Source organism: Bufo gargarizans, chromosome 1, assembly GCF_014858855.1.
Source record: "Bufo gargarizans isolate SCDJY-AF-19 chromosome 1, ASM1485885v1, whole genome shotgun sequence".
Taxonomy (NCBI): Eukaryota; Metazoa; Chordata; class Amphibia; order Anura; family Bufonidae; genus Bufo; species Bufo gargarizans.
Window position 1 is genome coordinate 388,720,090 of NC_058080.1, and position 20,225 is coordinate 388,740,314.

General features: G+C 43.5%; 1 protein-coding gene across 4 annotated transcripts in view; it reads right to left on the reverse strand.

Moving 5' to 3' along the window:
• The window catches only part of HOOK3 (hook microtubule tethering protein 3), a 96,350-nt gene that overhangs the window by 56,692 nt on the left and 19,433 nt on the right, over positions 1 to 20,225 (reverse strand). For all 4 annotated transcript variants that reach the window (XM_044270662.1, XM_044270672.1, XM_044270681.1 and 1 more), the window contains exons 3-8: positions 18,026 to 18,098; positions 14,332 to 14,382; positions 8,395 to 8,527; positions 8,051 to 8,118; positions 3,902 to 3,964; positions 494 to 577 (exon numbers count right to left, since the gene is read on the reverse strand). In XM_044270662.1, coding sequence (XP_044126597.1) covers positions 494 to 577; positions 3,902 to 3,964; positions 8,051 to 8,118; positions 8,395 to 8,527; positions 14,332 to 14,382; positions 18,026 to 18,098 — 472 coding nt within the window. The remainder of the gene's footprint in view (positions 1 to 493; positions 578 to 3,901; positions 3,965 to 8,050; positions 8,119 to 8,394; positions 8,528 to 14,331; positions 14,383 to 18,025; positions 18,099 to 20,225) is intronic.

The window sequence follows — 20,225 nt, forward strand, 5'->3', positions numbered from 1 at the left end:
AATGCAAACAGAATGCAAAGCGCATTTCGCTTTAAATGAATTTATCTCCATCTATGAATAAAAAGCTTTAGATCTGATACTGTAATCAAAAAGTAACAAATTCCTCTGAAATAGTGGTGTTTGAAAGAATTATTTCATTTTAGTTTGTGAACTAGTACTCATGGGGAATGAGCACTTGCTACACTAGCCTGAAGAAGGCTGAAACCCACCTCCTCTTTCACCAAAGGCTGCTGTTTTATTCCCTATGCTTTACACTGCAGCCCTAAGTGTTCATAACAGATGTGTATAAGGAAGCCATTGAATGAAGAATTGATTTCTATTACAGCAATGGCATAGTGATTATGAACTGAAAATGAATGGTCACAAGTATACTGAGACAAATCTATGGCAGTAAAAACGAACTAGGATAATATCATTTAGGTCTTATTTCATCCCAACAGTCCACATTGACGCCAGCCTATTTATGGTGTCACATTGGCACTCAGACACTAACCTGCATGTCAAGTTCGTGACACCTCTGGGCAATTTCCTCTTTCGCTGCCAATGCTTCATTCAGTTCTTCCGTCGTTTTCTTTAGCTAAAGAAATTATTACAATAGTGAAAAACATTTCATTGTTTAAAAGGTCCAGTCTCTATTAGTCTAGTTGTACAACCATCCTCTGAAGGTTTTGGCACAATGCTAGAAGATCATACATACATTGCTGAAAACCATGCCATACACCTGCACATCACCACTGCATTGCAAACAAACAGCAGCAGGAGGACTGGACCCACAGCACAGGCGACATCTATTCAGCAGCATGTCCAAGAATTACAATTGGAAAACCGCAACAGGTTGTCAGAATTATGGAAATTGTGGCCAAAGGCAGAGACTAAAGGCAATGAACATTGGGATGAACGCTTGTTAGCGATCATCTTACAGTGTAATACTGCTGCCGATTGGCAAATCTTTTGCCATGTTATAAAATCATCATTTGCCGGCAGCAGACCGCGGTGTCTAATTACGATCTGCCACCGGCAAAACAATATACATCATGGGGACGAGTAATGGTATAGCGATCACTCCTCTCCATGCTGCGGAGGAGATCGCTGCTATCGCTGCATGTAATAGAAGCGGTCTCCTCTGTTAGCGGGCAGGCGATTGCCAGGAATGAACGCTTCCCTCCCGACAATCATCTGCCACATGGGGCTGTGTAATAGAGCCTTAATACTGACCAGTTTTACCCCCCTGCAGCTCCCAATGCTTCTGCGCCATGCCCCCCTTCAGTCTTTGTTTACTTGGAGGTAGCAGTGACACTGCAGCCAAATACTGACCTTGGCAGTGTATGGCACAAGACCACCAAGGACTGGGAACTTAAAGTGGCTCCAAGCTGTAGTCAGGTCCAAATTGACAGAAGGCAGGGCCAATATAATTAGGTGGGGCCAGCAATACTGTAGTGCGGCACAAAATACTGCCTCAGCAGAACCAAATACACAATGCAGCACAAAATACTGCCGCGTCCGCAGCTGGCAATACAGCTGAATGGAGGAGGGCACTTTCTTCTGTCAGCCATATGCACAAATACCAGATGCTCCTACCATTAATTAAGGCTGAGGGCATTAGATCACTAGGTATCCGACCGGCAGCCCCCTGGGCATTGGCCCACCGGGAATTTTGCAGTAGGGTCTATGGCCAGTGCGTCCTGGAGGCCAGTGGGTGGTTGCAGCATTCATATTACTTAATTAAATAAAGGCCAGGGGTAGGCATAGAATTAGCACCACCATAAGCAGCAGAGATCCCAAAAATTCAATATGGGTTTTTTGTTATGTTATTACAGTTCCCGCCATTGACCACATTTCTGCATAACTCTGACAATCCCTTTAAAGTTTTTGGACACTTTTGCTTATTTTGGGCAATTTTTTTTATTTTTTTTATTGGTCTCTTAAATATTTTCAACAGTTTTTGTTCTACAGCTGCAGACTATTGTTTTTTGTTTAACACTGAATCTGTCAGGGAGCTGCTTCGATGGCTCGATGTGTAGTCTCTATCTCTGAATTTCTGACAGCTCATTAATAGCTACACTATTTTCAAACGGATACGAATATGGCTTAAGTGAGTGTTTATGAGCTGTCAGGAGTTCAGAGGGAAGGGTTACACATTAAGCCCTTACAGCAGCTCCCTGACGGATTCAGTGTGAGGCAGAGAGCAAATGTCTGCAGATACAATGAAAGTCTTTGGGGGCCGACCTTTGGGATCTTGCCTTTCCCCAGAATGAAGCGATAACCTTCCTGCATCTTTCCTGCTTAGTAGGAAGAAGGAACGGCAACCTAGTCCCAAGTGAAGTAAAGAAGGCTGTGATGCTGTCAGGGCAATGTTCAGTAGCAGGGGAGTGGAAAGCTGTACTAGATGCAATTACAAAAAAAAAAATGGAGGAAAACAAGTATGATAGTTTCTTGTATGGGAATCACATTTACACATGCAGAGCAAAAGTAGGATCCTTAGCTGCTGCACTGGAGTCTGCATTTATCTATTGTGTCATTGGGGGACACAGAAGACTGTGGGTAAGGCTGCTGCCTCTAGGGGGACAGAGTTATCTCAACCTACTAGCTATAGTCCTCCAGGAGATACTAAGCTAATCAGATGTAGCTTTTCTTCTGTTTGTTTTGTGCTTCAGACCTCTCAGTCTAAAGCCACCCTCTTCAGTCAGGTGGGCTCTCCTTCTCTCTGAGGTCTCCAGGGCTACTACCGTTCCTTGCATCAGGATCACCTTTTGATCAGTATAGCTCAGTGAAGCAGGGCTCATCCATGTCTTACAATCACCGGGATGTGGTTGGTAAATCCAGGTGTGTCCGACCACTGAAGGTCCTCTTTTCCACACCTTTTCTTCTTTCTTATAGGAAGCCCCACTTGGCATCTTTAGATGCCTCTCGGTTTCTGGGTAGCTTTCCCAATTGTGCCATGTTTTTGTTTTATTACCTCTCCCAGGGACTGCTTTTGAATGTCTCATTGTGTTCCATGTTTCCTGATGACACAAGCAAGAAAATAGGATTTTTTTTGTACTTGCATGTAAAAGCCTTTATTCTCTACATCAATTGGGTTACAAAGCTCCCACCAAGTTATTTTGCTGGATTTTAGGACAACTCCCACTTCTCGTGGTTCTGATCGATCTAGAGTTTGATCTGGTTTTCCAGTTTACCTTCTGTTGGCTTCTCCTGGCTGCTACTAATGATTGTGTACTGTTTAGCACTGCCTGCAGAAGGAGTATGGAGAGTGGGGGAAGCTAACGCTTTTTCCATTTAGGGTCTCCTCCTAAAGGCAGCAGCTATACCCATGGTCTGCTTCTCAACGTTGCGAGAAAAGAATTTTACAGGGGAGTACCAAAAAAAAATCCTATTTTGTGCTGTGGTACTGTATCATTGGGCATGCTGGATTTTACCCTATTTAGAAAAATGGTCGTACCAAAATGTCTGCACATTCTTCATACATATGCTACTTGTGTGGATACAGTCTGCTTACACATAGATGATTCACATTGGAAATCAGTCTTAATGAATACCAGGGAAGGACAAATATGCCAGTTGCTAATATGATATATGTCTTTAAGCCATATCTTAAAGGTACCCATACACAATAGACTAAAGTTGGTGAAAAAGGAGGATTTTAACCATTTCGAACATTTGCCAGGTGGAATTTTATAACAAACGTTTGTTTTAGCCAACCAATGACAGACCATCATCATTTGGAAAGAAGTAGGCCATATTTGAAACTTTCCTCTGAAATCATGAAAGACCTTTAATTTTTATGAAAACGTGTATGGATGAAATGGTCATTCAACCATGCACCTACTTCTATCTAACATGTACGGCTACTTCTGTAGGTACATGAGATGTTTAGGACATGCTTCATAGAGTACACAGTTACCTGTTTGTCAAGTTCAGCAAAGGCATCTGTTCCAATAGAGACTGGAGTTTCCTTGCTCATAAGCTGCAAACACAATAGACACGTCACAAGAGTTCAAAGCCGTTTATCCCATTTTATTTCCCAATTGTAGGCTTCATTCACATGAAACAGTAAGTTGTATAGAAGCAATGTATTATGGAAAAACAGAAAGCTCATACATGTTAGGCTGCGTTCACAACTCTGTCCCAGAGATCTGGCACAAATGTCGGCTGTTGGCCGCACAACAAAACCATTGCATGCAACGGTTTTTGTCCAGCCGAAAGACGGCAATCGGAGATCCGCCGGATCACTGCCAGACCTCACTGCAGTCAATGGGGATCCGGTGGTGAAGTAGAATATCCGGCAACACCAGATCCTACAGTCATGTGAAAAAATTAGGACACCCTTTGAAAGCATGTGGTTTTTTGTAACATTTTTAATAAAAGGTTATTTCATCTCCGTTTCAACAATACAGAGAGATTAAAGTAATCCAACTAAACAAAGAAAACTGAAGAAAAGTCTTTTCAAGATCTTCTGTAAATGTCATTCTACAAAAATGCCTATTCTAACTGAGGAAAAAGATAGGACACCCTCACATGTATTCCCTCTTAAATTGGCTCAGATCTCACACAGGTATATCACACCAGGTGCACATAATTAGTAGATCGTTACTCTGCATGTTGAATGAGGCTTGCCCTATTTAAACCTCAGACATTTAGTTTGGTGTGCTCCTGACTGTTGAAGTGAGAGTGAGCACCATGGTGAGAGCAAAAGAGCTGTCAGAGGACTTCAGAAAAAAGATTGTAGCAGCCTATGAGTCTGGGAAGGGATTTAAAAAGATCTCAAAAGATTTTGAAATCAGCCATTCCACTGTCCGGAAGATAGTCTACAAGTGGAGGGCTTTCAAAACAACTGCCAACATGCCCAGGACTGGTCGCCCCAGCAAGTTCACCCCAAGAGCAGACCGCAAGATGCTAAAAGAGGTCTCCAAAAACCCTAAAGTGTCATCTCGAGAACTACAGCAGGCTCTGGCTACTGTTGATGTAGAAGTACATGCCTCTACAATCAGAAAGAGACTGTACAAGTTTAACTTGCATGGGAGGTGTGCAAGGAGGAAACCTTTGCTTTCCAAGAGAAACATCGAGGCCAGACTGACATTTGCCAGAGATAAAGTTGACAAAGACCAGGACTTCTGGAATAATGTTCTTTGGACAGATGAGTCCAAAATTGAATTATTTGGACACAACAGCAGAGGACATGTTTGGCGTAAACCAAACACAGCATTCCAAGAAAAGTACCTCATACCAACTGTGAAGCATGGAGGTGGAAGTGTCATGGTTTGGGGCTGCTTTGCTGCAGCAGGACCTGGTCAGCTCACCATCATAGAATCCACGATGAATTCTACTGTGTATCAGAAGGTGCTTGAAGAACATGTGAGACCATCAGTTAGAAAATTAAAGCTGAAGCGGAACTGGACCATGCAACATGACAATGACCCAAAACATACTAGTAAATCAACCAAAGATTGGCTGAAAAAGAAGAAATGGAGAGTCCTGGAATGGCCAAGTCAAAGTCCAGATTTGAATCCCATTGAGATGCTGTGGGGTGACTTGAAAAGGGCTGTACGTGCAAGAAACCCCTCAAACATCTCACAGCTGAAAAAGTTCTGCATTGAGGAGTGGGGTAAAATTTCCTCAGACCGATGTCGAAGACTGGTAGATGGCTACAAGAACCGTCTCACTGCAGTTATTTCAGCCAAAAGGAGGTAACACTCGCTATTAGGGGCAAGGGTGTCCTATCTTTTTCCTCAGTTAGAATAGGCATTTTTGTAGAATGACATTTACAGAAGATCTTGAAAAGACTTTTCTTCAGTTTTCTTTGTTTAGTTGGATTACTTTAATCTCTCTGTATTGTTGAAACGGAGATGAAATAACCTTTTATTAAAAATGTTACAAAAAACCACATGCTTTCAAAGGGTGTCCTAATTTTTTCACATGACTGTATGAAAACCGGCAGGCTGCTCTGTGATGGAACAGAGTAACGAATGATATTTGTCCAGCCGCTCCTCGGCATGTTTGCTGGGTTGCGGCTCGATCTCCATTTTAGTAAATGAGGCCGGACGGAATTCCAGCAGTGCACAGTTGCGCTCGTCAGGGACGGATCCAACAGGCTGTTCCCACCGGATCTGCTTCATGTTTATGTGAAACAAGCCAAACCAAACATTTATGGTATGTACTGCATGTACAATATGCCATAAATACAGTTTTTCAGTTGGCAATAATTCTCGCCCCTTGGTCATGGCAATTATGGCAGTTTGCTTTCGATAAGGCATTGGCCTAGTTGGGACCGTGAAATATGGCAATCTTACAAATTAACATAATTGGCTTAGTGAGGCACTTCATGTCCCCAAACCTACGAATATGACTGGATGAAAGCAGTTCTAAATAGGAGAGTGGGTCCTCAATAATAAAGTATTCCTGTTAAAGGTGGTATAACCAAAAAGCTATTCCTATTTGATAAAGTCATGGTACATTGCTGTGGGGGTCTGACCTCTGAAAACCCCACCAATCCTAAGAATAAACGGGCCATAGCGTTGGTTTAGCACTGCATTCTCTTGCATTCGCAGGGCACCAGGCCGCGCAGTAAACTGCTGCATAGATCCATATGTGGGGCCATTGTGCAGTGGCATATGCCCTTACACCTATAAGATTGCAATAACCTTTTAAATGTAAGCAGACTATTAAACCTTCATTTGGATTAGGTGGGAGCAGGATACCTCACAGTGTGACAAACATTTGCAGGAGGTATATGGAAGGGTGCAAATTAGTTAATAGCTGAGCGATAGCTTAGGCAGGTTCCGGCAGAGAACAGCCTTCTGGAATTCACTACATCCAGCACAGTATAATAGAGTCTGGCGGAGATCTGTCCGCATCTCTGGCAGACAATGTCGAGAATCGGCAGGACACAAAGCGCTGCGGAATTGTCGTAATTCACATCAGAGGTCGAAGTCAATTACTATCCCATATAACCTATGGCTGAGCTGTCCTTGGTCCAATTACAGCAAAGAGAAACTGAAAAAAGAGAACACAGCCAAAGAGAAGGCACCAATTTACTAATTATCACTGTAATAAATGGTCAAAATAGAGCTTAAGAATAAGAGTAGAAGCATATACATAAATATAATCATAAAATCTGTTGATGGTGAGTACAATAAAAGAACTCAAGAGGGGCCTGGATGTATTTCTGGAGTGTAATAATATTACAGGCTATAGCTACTAGAGAGGGGTCGTTGATCCAGGGAGTTATTCTGATTGCCTGATTGGAGTCAGGAAGGAATTTTTCCCCCCTTAAGTAGGGAAAATTGGCTTCTACCTCACAGGGTTTTTTGCCTTCCTCTGGATCAGCTTGCAGGATGACAGGCCGAGCTGGATGGACAAATGTCTTTTTTCAGCCTTATATACTATTAGTTACTATGTTATCACCTAAAATAATTTTATATATATTTTGTGATTGTTCCTGAAGAAGCAGGTAAAACACCCACGAAATGTGTTGAGCCTACCTGTGATACCAATAAAGGAAATTGCCAGAAGTACCACCTGTGGGACTACTACAAGCGATCCAGGCGGGGGGGGGGGGGGGGGGGGGTCGAGTCTGTGGGTGTCTTGAGCTTATCCCACGGACCACCTCCCTGGTGAAGTGAGTCAATTGTTTACAATTTTGTTTTTACAGAAAAAGCTTTAAATGCTTTGATTTTATTCCATTTGATAATTTCCTATTATTTTAGGTGATAACAGATTTTATGATTATATTTATGTATATGCTTCTACTCTGAAGTTCTATTTTGACCATTTATCACAGTGACAATTAGTGAATTGCGGCTGTGTTTTCTTTTTTCCGTTTTTCTTTGCTGTATTCACATATGTAGTAGTTTGTTCTATATATATAGTCACTACCAGCAGCCTCCCACCTTCTATACCTTGGCTATAGTCTCTCCTCCCCTTGGCGCCCTGCAGTTATTCTAAGATCATTTGGACTCTCATCCAAAGGGTTCTTTAACGCTCTTTTTTTTTTTTTATTAGACCAAAGAGGCAACAGAATCAGTGAGGATCACAGTGACTAAACTCTGCATACCTCCTGGATGGCAGTCATCACTACATGTTGTACGGACTCCTCCATCATCATAATGGTCTGGATGTACTCTGCAAATAAAGTACAAATGCTTTATAAACCACAAAAAAAAGGTTGGATACAATGGAATACACTGAGTAATCTATGGCTCTGTACCCATTATGTTCAGGCCTACTGTGAGCCTGTGACGGATGGCATACAGTGGCATCCATCACCCATGGGGCTCCATTGTAATAAGAAATAAATACCACTACAGGCAGCTGACATTTCCTACATTTACGGCCAACTTTAGATTTCTGTATATAGTATGTATATCCAAAAATACAATAATAGTAGCTGTGGATTACCTTGCTTTTGTTCGCATTTTACAGCACAGCCTAAAATAAGTTGGAGCATTCTTCCTAGTTCAGATGCATCGGAGTGTTCTCCAACCAAAGTGACATCTGGAAGCGTAAAATCATTTATCTGATGTCCCAAAATCTAAAAAGAGTGCAGATCAAATCATTATTACAAGAACACTTTAATGAGACCTAAAGGAGTCAGCAGCAATCCAAATAGAGACATGAGCTATAGATAATGGAGCGTCTATCTATATGCAGAAGACTAATAATCCCTGTTATATATAAACCACACTCATGTTTACAAAGCTCAAACACTTATCAAAAAGCCTATCTTGAGGAGCTTCATGACATGTTCTCTCCACCAGATTCAAGTATGCATAGAAAAGGTCACCAACTGAAGTAGCCATTTTGCTCCTCAGCTTTAAAGTGGTATCATGTATGAATGCAACCCAAAACAATGTCTGTCTGTATAGCTAATATATTACAAAAAAGGACTTAGCTATTCTGAAATGCATTTTATGCAAAAGTAAAAAATAAAAATAAAAAAAGGCTCAGTCAATGTGCGTTTCAAGTTGCCTAAGAATTTGCAGAACATTTGGTTAACAGCATCTTCTCAAGATGCTCAACGATAGATCCTCAATTAAGCCATGGGAGGTCCAATTTATAAATCCTCTTTAGCAGACTGAGCCCAATAAAGGCTAGGTTTCCATGCTTGTTTTTTTTAATGCATTTTTAAAGCCAAATTCAGGAGAGGATTCAGTAAGAGAAGACAGGGGAAAATTCATCTGGACTGCAGGACTTGATTTCTTCAGAAAGTCTTAAAACAGGGCTTTCAGACTTTTTGGCCTCACTTGCTAAAAATGTTGAGAGACTTTGCATTTTACTCCAGTGGGTGGCTCAAAGGCGTTTTGTCATCTGGGACTTTGACGGCATATCGCTAGGATATGCCATCAAAGTCAGATAGGTGTAGATCCCATCTTTGAGACCCGCACCTATCTCCAGAACAGCCCCCCGAAAGTGGAGGAGACCACACTGCATATGTGTGGCATGCTCTCCGTTCATTTCTATGGGAGATCGCTCTGCTATTTTCTGCAGTCCAATAGAAATAAATGGACAGAGGCCGCGCACGTGTGGCTGCTCTCCGTTCACTTCGGGGTCACATTCCTAGGGATATGCCACCAATGTCTCAGATGTGACAACCCCTTTAAGCCATATTATCAACTGATAATTTTTTTCCCGCCCACGAAAAGCATTCTAAATGCTTTAAACCAGGCATCTCAAACTGCGGCCCTCCAGCTGTTGTAAAACTACAACTCCCACAATTCCCTGCTGTAGGCTGATACCTGTAGGCTGTCCGGGCATGCTGGGAGTTGTAGTTTTGCAACAGCTGGAGGGCCGCAGTCTGAGATGCCTGCTTTAAACCATCATCTGGATCTGAACACTTTTGTTATTGAATGTTATTAAAAATGTTGCATAGCCACTGAGTTATTCAATAAAATGTATCTGTATAGTGCCACCTGCTGTTCTGTTCCTTATTTCTCTATCCCCTCAATAACATCACTGAGGTGGACGCACATCTTCAGTTCCATTCTGCCACCAATCAATAGTTACAAGCTATAACAGTTTTGGTTAGGTAGCTGCAGCAGAAAGGACACATTCCTGAGCTGTGATAGGGAGAGAGCTGCAGCAGAAAGGACACATTCCTGAGCTGTGATAGGGAGAGAGCTGCAGAAGAAAAGACACGCCGACTGAGCTGTGATAGGGAGAGAGCTGCAGAAGAAAAGACACGCCGACTGAGCTGTGATAGGGAGAGAGCTGCAGAAGAAAGCACACGCCGACTGAGCTGTGATAGGGAGAGAGCTGCAGAAGAAAGCACACGCCGACTGAGCTGTGATAGGGAGAGAGCTGCAGAAGAAAAGACACGCAGACTGAGCTGTGATAGGGAGAGAGCTGCAGAAGAAAGCACACGCCGACTGAGCTGTGATAGGGAGAGAGCTGCAGAAGAAAGCACACGCCGAATGAGCTGTGGAGAGAGCTGCAGAAGAAAGCACACGCCGACTGAGCTGTGATAGGGAGAGAGCTGCAGAAGAAAGCACACGCCGAATGAGCTGTGATAGGGAGAGAGCTGCAGAAGAAAGCACACGCCGACTGAGCTGTGATAGGGAGAGAGCTGCAGAAGAAAGTACACGCCGACTGAGCTGTGATAGGGAGAGAGTAGCAGAAGAAAGCACACGCCGACTGAGCTGTGATAGGGAGAGAGCTGCAGAAGAAAGCACACGCCGACTGAGCTGTCAGCTACAACTAAATCTAGGAGAGAAATTAGAGCAATGAATGGGGAGATCTCTGGATCCATGTAAGGTACACGGCTGGTTCTAGCTTTGTTAGAAGAGATTGTCATGTACTATATGATTTTGAAAAACAACCTGGCCTCAACGTTTTTCTTGCACAAGCCCTTTCTAACACATGTTAAAGATGTGTGAATTTTATTCTATATTTTGTATATCTAGGATTATAATGAGTTAACTTTTTCTACTTCCAAGTGCCCACCCCCCCTCTTTGTTTCAAGACTGGAGAGGAGAGAGAGGGGGGCAAAGAGCTGTGCTGTGGGAAGTGTCTGATTTCTCATCTTTCTACAGGTGTCCCATAGAGTGTCAGGCATTGCCTTATGCATGAACAGGTGGAATGCGTAAGCCAATTATATGGCTCGATGATATGTATATATTATTCACTGCCTATAGAGAAGCACCTCTTTGAAGTGTCACATATGACGTAGGCAGTATTCTTGTTAGAATAAACTCCATGGTAACCAGATGTTTACATTAGTTCACATTCCAAAGTGGTACTCACTGCGCAGATGTTGAAGTGTTATCTCTGTTTCTCTTATCACTTTTTCCTTTTTGACCAATGAAACAATGTTTTAGCCTCAGTGAGGACTGCTCTCTTCTGAAGATGTATATACGCTTACCCCCATGTAATAAAGTTAGAGATTGCTTTGACCAACTTCTGTGTCAGTGTCCAGTCTCTCAGCCACGCGTGGATATTAACCCCTGGGGGGGGTACATTGATCTGGAACACCAGAGTGTATCTAAAATGCCCTAATTTAGGGTGGTTTTAACACACACATAACCCACCAAACAAAGTGTTATCAAGACAAGGTGATACCACCACAGGGTGTCTAGTGGGCTATTTAAATGGTTTAACTTTGTTTGAAAAAAGGCTCATGTCTAAGCTGAAACACGTCATATGTATTGATACCGAAAAAGTGAGCGCTGGTCTTTTTTCTGCATTCTGGGATGCCCTCCAAAGACTGGGATGACCCTTTAATAAATCCAGTGCTCCAGACAAAAAAAAATGACCAGGAGCCATTGGCTCCTAAACTAAAAAATTTAGGAGCCAAATTAAATTTTTTAGTCGCCAAATTTAAAATGCATATAATAAAAAAAAAAAAAAGGACTTTGAGAAGATGAGACGCAGGTCATAGTAGTGAGCCAGCACTACATATAGGAGAAAACAGCACCACATACCTCTCACTTGTGGCCAGTGATAATTGGGGGGGGTGTGAGGCTTTGGGAGGGAGCACTGCATCACCAATGAATGTAATTAAAGAGGACCTTTCGTGGGTCCAAAGAATATTAACTTATTAGTAGCAGGTTGCATAGAGCGGCGCCCAGGGATCTAAGTGCACTTACTATTAGTCCTGGGCGCCGCTCAGTTCACCCGCTGTGGCCCTCGGTAATTTCAACATTCAGAGCAAGGAGGAGGAGACGCCAGTGTCTGTCCTTCCCCCTGACAGCAGCGCTGACCAATCACAGCGCAGAGAGAGGGAGTTGTTTTTTTCTCCCTCTCTCTGCGCTGTGATTGGTCAGCGCTGCTGTCAAGGGGAAGGACAGACACTGGCGTCTCCTCCTCCTTGCTCTGAATGTTGAAATTACCGGGGGCCACAGCGGGTGAACTGAGCGGCGCCCAGGACTAATAGTAAGTGCACTTAGATCCCTGGGCGCCGCTCTATGTAGCCTACTACTAATAAGTTAATATTCTTTGTACCCATGAAAGGTCCTCTTTAACGCCTGTCGGCAGCGGTATCACAGACCCGGCACCCGGCCTCAATAACAGGGCATGCGACCTAAGGGGTTAATTACCGCATGCCCTGTTATTGAGGCCGGGTGCCGGGTCTGTGATACCGCTGCCTATACTTAGGTTTTACATTCATTGGTGGCGCAGTGGCGACAGCTCCTCCCCTCCTCCTCCCTGCTATCTGCCCATTGGTGGTAGTGGCGGCCGCGTCACAGTGGAGAGGGAGGGACTCCTTCCTTCTCCACTGACTGTGCTGTGCTACTGAAGAGAACATAGGCTGTGCAGGATCGCGGCGGTAAAGTCGCAAATGGCGACAAGCCTAAAAAGTCTTGTCGCCATCTGCAAATTTTAAGGCGCATTGGCGACCATTTTGGTCGCCATCTGGAGCCCTGAAATCCCCAAAAAATATCTCAATCTATTGACAGAAAGGGTCATAACGTCTCAAAACAGACGTGTTAGACATAAAGATGAACCAAATTTATTACACATTTGATCAGATTTAACAAATGTGTCTGTGCCAAATGTCTGTCTAAAAAGTGTCGCAAAATGGTGCATCTAGAGTTCCTACACATGTTCGACAAGGGGGTGGGGCCTAGTTTAAAGGGTGGAGCTTTCTGGGAACAGGGGGTTTAAAATGCTCCATTTTGCACCAACACTGAATCAAAAATCTGGCATTAAAATCTCAAAGTAACCCAACCAATAGTTGGTATAGAGTCAGAAAAAAGTGTCTATCCTTGCACCACACTATGGGCCACTGTGAGACATCTTATAAATCTGGTCGAAGTTACTTCAGACTCCTGCAAACCTGACGTCCACATAAACCTGAAGAAGGAAACCCAGCCTAAGGGCTCAAGCACACAAACGTATTTTTTTTCCGTGTCCGCTCCATTTTTTTTGCAGACCGTATGCGGAATCATTCATTTTAAAGGGTCCCCCCCAAAAATTATGGAAGTCACTCCGTATGCATTCCATTTCCGTTCCGCAAAAAAATACAACATGTCCTATTATTGTCGGCATTACAGACAAGGATAGTACTGTTCTATTAGGGGCCAGCTGTTCCGCAAATTACGGAATGCACACGGACGTCATCGGTATTTTTTTGTGGACCGCAAAACACATACGGTTGTGTGCATGAGCCCTATGACTGTTTTCAGACGGGTGAGGATGGTCATGCTGTGAGAGGGACATTAGACCCGCGGTCAGGCAGGAACTCACGGCATCATAGATCACTATGGTGTAGTAGGCTTGGCTCAGATGAACTGCGGTCAGACGGAGCATGTTTCCCGGACCATACTCGCCTGTCTGAAAGCAGACTTAGGGTACCTGCACACTTTGCCGATTACGTACTTTATTTTCTAAAGTGGATTTTAATGCAGAAAAACCGCAGAATAACAAAGTACCAGCAAAGTGGACAAGATCTGCCAAATCTCATGTACACTTTGCATATTTTTTTACACACGAAAATTGACCTGGAATGTGGATTTTCAAATCCACAGCATGTCAATTGTTTGTGCGATTCCACAGCTTATGCAGAGTTGTTTGGACCATAGATTTTAATGGAGTTGGTAACATGAACAGAAGCTGCATAAAGAACACACACAAAAAAAAATTAAAAAATTACCAAAACCGCAATAAATAGTGTGGATTTATATGTTTTTTTTAATGTGCTTTTGGTGCAGATTTGATGCAGATTTTCTGCATACAAATCCACAACGTGCGCATTTACCCTTACGGTGCAGAACGATTAACCCCTCTGTGAAGCAACTGCCACCAACATTTTCATCTTTCACGATGATAAAATAGAAAATTATTCCTCATAAACCTTAAGAACGACATTACCTTTACCGTTCCAATTAGAAGCTTAATTACCTCATGATTGTAGTCCAAAATACCCTTTAAAATCTTCTTCAGATTACTAATCTAAATGAGAAAAATGAGATATTATAGATCACATATCATTCACCTATTACAACGCACACCAGTCAAATTCCACACAATAATGTACGTGGGGACATTTTGGGGCTGATAACACAATAGCGGGCTCTGAGCTGTCCTGCTATAAGTCGGACGCCATTTGTGGCCACATAAAGCATTAACTAGGGCCATGGAGAAAGACAGAAGTACCACTAGTAAGGCCGCATTCACACATCCGGATTCTGGACTGACTCCAAATTTAAAGACCGAACTCATAGCATCATCATATTTTGTAAGACAGGGTATGAAATTACATGCAGATTTTTCACAGCTGCAAAAACATGTCACGTGAAGGTAGCTTTACATTTAGGCCATGTTCACATTGATGTCAGAGGTTCCATGCACCATTCCAGTCAAAACAATGGACACGTCAGGCATTGAAATCAGTGGGAGCAACCAAAGACCATAGTGCACAGTGTCGTAGGATCACTTTATATAACGGAAACCACAGCAAATGTGAACAGAGTTGTAGTCGCACAATGCTAATCCGTGTATCTGCTGATCTCTTTACAGTCAATAAGGCCCAATCCAAACCCATAGGCCGAGTTCACACGTTACAGCTGCGTAATGGACAACACCTGTTGTGATTTAAAGGTGAAGCTTATGCTAAACCTTGAGCACTCACGAAGCCAAGAATAAAGATTATTGCTAGGCCAGGTGAATGTCACTCAATAGGTCATGCGAGGTAGAAGTTTCATGGAGCATCCATACACTGCAGCGTAAATTATATTTTACTCAGTCCCATTGACACAAGAGTATAAAATCCAGCAACTAGGCATGCCATCTGTCTTTTCAAACATTTGTAAGAGTGGATCATTCTAAAGAGCTCAGGAAATTCCAGCATGGTCCTGTAATAGCATGACACTGCTGCAACAAGTCAGATGTTTCTTCCCTCCTATATAGCCCAACATAAACTGTGAGTGGTATCATTGTAATGTTCTGGAACCACAGCAGACCATGTACAGTTACCGAGCTGGGTCACAGAGGGCTGAGGCGCATAGTGCAGAAAATTCACCAGGGCTCTGCTGTTCGCCAGGAGGTTCACGACATGGGTTTTCAGAGCAGCTATGTGCAAGCCTCACATTACAGAGGGGAATGCCAAGCGTTGGATGGAGTGGTAAAGCATGCCTCTACTGGACTCTGGAGCAGTGGAGACGTGTTTTGGATCTGCAGTCTAATGGACGAGTCTAGCTTTGGGGAATGCCAGGAAAATGTTACCTGCCTAACTGCATTGTGCCAACTCTGAAATTCGGTGTAGGAGGATAATGCTATGGGGTTGTTTGCCCTAGACCCATTAGTTAAAAAGAAAATACATTTTAATGCTTCCTCGTACCAAGACATTTTGGACAATTGCATGCTTCAAACGTTGTGGGAGCAGATGGGGGGGGGGGGGGGGCTTTCTGTTCCAGCTTAACTGCTCCCCAGTGAACAAAGTAAGATCCATAAAGCCATGGTTGGGCGAGTTTGGTGTGGAAGAACTTGAATGGTCTGCACAGATGCCTGACCTCCACCCATCAAACTCCTTTTAGAATAAAGAGGACCTGTCACCACCTCTGACATCCTTTTTTTTAATAATTTCATGTATTCCCCATGTAATAACAGTTCTGGAACATCTAGTCTTATGTCTGTATGTTGTGCCATTCCTTTATTATTTCTACTAAAAGTTATGTATGACTTGCTAGCAGTCTGCAGTAAGGGTACAGAGGGGCGGTAACAAGTAGGGGGGAGGGGGGTGTACCTGCACAGTGTCACACTGTCCAATCACTGTGCAGGTACACCCCCCAAACTTGTTACCACCCCTCTGTCCCCTTAATGAATTGCTAGAAGTCTGCAGTCATAACTTCTAGGAGAAATAATAAAGGAATGGCACAACATAGAGGCATAAGACTAGATACTCCAGAATGTTATCACGGCATGAAGCTGAAGGAGTGGTGACAGGTCCTCTTTAACTAGAACAGAGATTGCGAGACAGTCCCTGCCATCCAACATCAGTGTCTGACCTCACAAATGCTCCTCTGGATGAATGGGCAAAGATTCCCACAGACACACTCCAAAAGCTTGTAGAAAGCCTTCCCAGCAGAGTGGAAGCTGTTTTACTTGCAAAGTGGGGAGCAACTCTATACTAATGCCTATGGAATTACAATGGGATGTCATAAAAGCTCCCGTAGGTGTATTGTGTAGGTGTCCTGATACTTTTGTCCATATAGAGTGTGTAAATATATACATACAAACGCACACACACACACAGAGTAACTATTCCATCTGGTGGTGCAGCAATTTAAGGCTACTTTCACACTAGCATTCTGCTGTCCGCTCGTGAGCTCCGTTTGAAGGAGCTCACGAGCGGAGCAGAACGCTTCCGTCCAGCCCTGATGCAGTCTGAATGGATGCGGATCCGCTCAGACTGCATCAGTCTGGCGGCGTTCAGCCTCCGCTCGCCTCCGCACGGACAGGCGGACAGCTGAACGCTGCTTGCAGCGTTCAGCTGTCCGCCTGGCCGTGCGGATCCGTCCAGACTTACAATGTAAGTCAATGGGAACGGATCCGCTTGAAGATGACACCATATGGCTCAATCTTCAAGCGGATCCGTCCCCCATTGACTTTACATTGAAAGTCTGAACGGATCCGCTCAGGCTACTTTCGCACTTAGAAATTTTTCTAAGTTATTAATGCAGACGGATCCGTACTGAACGGAGCCTCCGTCTGCATTAATATGATCGGATCCGTTCAGAACGGATCCGATCAAGCGCTAGTGTGAAAGTAGCCTTAATAATCCAGCAGGAGACAAACATAGTCCCATGCCAGCAGATCATAGAAAGTTACCTAATTAGGCTACTTTCACACTAGCGTTCGGGGCTCCGCTTGCAGCGTTCGGGTGTCCGCCTGGCCGTGCGGAGCCAAACGGATCAGTCCAGAGTTACAATAGAAGATAATGGGGGCGGATGCGTTCGAAGGTGACACAATATGGTGCATTTTTCAAACAGATCCGCCACCCATTGACTTTCAATGTAATTTCTGGACGGATCCGTCTGAATACAAATTACACTTAGACTTTTTTCAGAAATATAATGCAGACGGATCCGTTCTGAACGGATACCATCATTTGCATTATAGGAGCGGATCCGTCTGTACAGATACCAGATGGATCCGCTCCGAACGCAAGTGTGAAAGTAGCCTAACCTGCCACTTTTCCTCTATGGGTGGACAAAAAGTCATACTGTGCAGGTACATTCTGTACTGATCCTATATGATGCTGTATATTTTGTATCGGAATTATTCATTAGTTTAATTACAAGCACATTATATGCAAGTGTCAGAACCTACAGGTACTGTGAACTAGTGGTCTAATTAATCGGAATTACATTGCATCGACACACATCACCCTGAGGATCATTACAGAAAGTCCTGTGATCTCCTGAAAGACCATATGCAATAATGGCACCTTGCACTAAATAACGTAGCAAAATTTGGTGGTAGCCGAATTGTCAACATTTTTCTGCACAATGTGCCCCTGCCAATCACTGGAATGCAGGGAAAAGGTAAGATAAAGGGCATATAAACAGTAGAAAGATTCTCCAAATAGCTGTACCTTCAGCCTCCAGTTGTCTCCCACATCAGTCTTAATCCTGTTCAACCAGTTCTCATCAAAGTACGCAGGGTCGCTGTGAAAGACAGAGCAAATCATCACATTCCACTAAGAAATGGCCTTCTATAGGCACAACAGAATACTTTAGGAAGTGAAACTAGCGTCACACTAGAGTCAGACATCTAGATGTCCGGATCCAGCACTGCCGTACGCTACCTGACACCCGCCGGCCCCACTACTATAATGGGACCAGAGGAGATCCGCAACCCAGTAGACATGCCGAGAATCCACACTGCGCAACAGTTTTCAATTCTCGACATATTTGCCGGGTTGCGGCTGGATCTCCGCTGGTCCCAATTGTAGTCAGGTAGTGTATGGCAGTGAGAAACTAGCCTAACATAATAGCTACAATGACAGAGCTCTGAAAGATCCGATCTTAGGAGGCCTGAACATGAAAGATGAACAACTACTAAGAAATTTACAAAGAGAAAATAAAATCAGATAAGAAAATTGAGGTTTTCCCCCTGCCATGGGTTGTACTACAGTAATCAAAAAAAGGTTTGGGTGCCACAAAAATGTTTGGTCACTTTTTTTTGTTCCCTTTTCACCTTCTACAGACAGGTCTCCACTTCCTGGTATCTCTTGGTACACAGGCGATACCCGCCGAGTCGATGACTGGCTGAGGGGACTACCTGCTACCCTTTTCTTAGGCTACATTCACATGATAAAAAGTAAAAAAATTGTAAAAAATTGTCCATTTATTTTCACTAATGCCTTTCGGAGAAACAGCTGTTAAAAACAGTCCCCTTTCACTGTATGGGGGCTGTCGGTCCATGAAAAAGGACAAAATAGGACCTACTATCTTAGAGTACTAGTAATGGTTTCCCTGCATGAATAGCAACCCCTTAATGTTATGTAGGCCTTCGTATTAACTATTTGAATTACTGTAACTTTTGTACTCATTGGCTGAAAATACTCCTCAAATATGGTAAGAGGAGTATTTTTACTCTTCCAAAACATAATGTAGCGCGACCTCTGGGTCAGCCCCTTTAAGCTCAATACTCTGATATAGTAATACAAGCTAGCTGAGTACTAACATACGCTAACAGAGGGTAACATACAGTAACTAACCTCTGTACTCCGATTAGGGAACAGAATCAAGCTCTTTGGGAGAATGTTCTCCTCTACATCTTTCTAGATGAAAAGCGGGATTGGAATGAGGGAGGATGGGAGAAGAGGAAACCAGGCCTAAGAAAATATTAGCGGACGCTTTCCTTCACTCAGATCATCCTTTTGATCTACAAAAGATGTAGGGAAGAACAGACCTCGCAGGGTCCTAATAGGGAGTTACAGCCCTAAACAAAAAAGGTTCATTTTTTTCCCTCCCTCTCCTTTTCCGTCTGCAATTCTTTTTTTCATTATATAATTATATTATATTATGTATTTGTTTATCTCTTTCTTGATCAACTTTAAAATTATGAATGTTTAAAGGGCTTCTGTCAGCCCACTAAACCGTTTTTTGGGTTATTAATAATCCCTATACTGCGAGCTCCCTATACATAAGCTAAATAATCATTTTGGTTCAGTAGAATTTGATAAAAAGCTATTTTTATAATATGTAAATTACCTTGCTACCAGCAAGTAGGGCGGCTACTTGCTGGTAGCAGCCGCATCCTCCGCTGCTAATGGCGCCCCCTCCGCTGTGTGATTGACAGGGCCAGGGAACGGAATCGTTCTCTGCTGGCCCTGATTGAATTCCAAATCTCGCGCCTGTGCCGTACCTGTCTTTAATCGGCGCACTGAGAGGCGGCCGCTCTGTCGGCCGCTCCATTCTCAGTTCGCCTGCGCCGATGACGTCACATCTACACCCGGCGCAGGCGCATTGAGGATGGAGCGGCCGCCTCCCAGTGCGCCTGCGCCGATTAAAGATAGGTACTGCGCAGCGATATTTTGAATTCAAACAGGGCCAGCAGAGAACGATCCGGTTCCCTGGCCCTGTCAATCACACAGCGGAGGGGGCGTCATTAGCAGCGGAGGATGCGGCTGCTACCAGCAAGTAGCCGCCCTACTTGCTGGTAGCAAGGTAATTTACATATTATAAAACTTGCTTTTTAACAAAATCTACAGAACCAAAATGAATATTTAGCTTATGTATAGGGAGCTTGCAGTGTGGGGATTAATATTAACCCAAAAAATAAAAAAA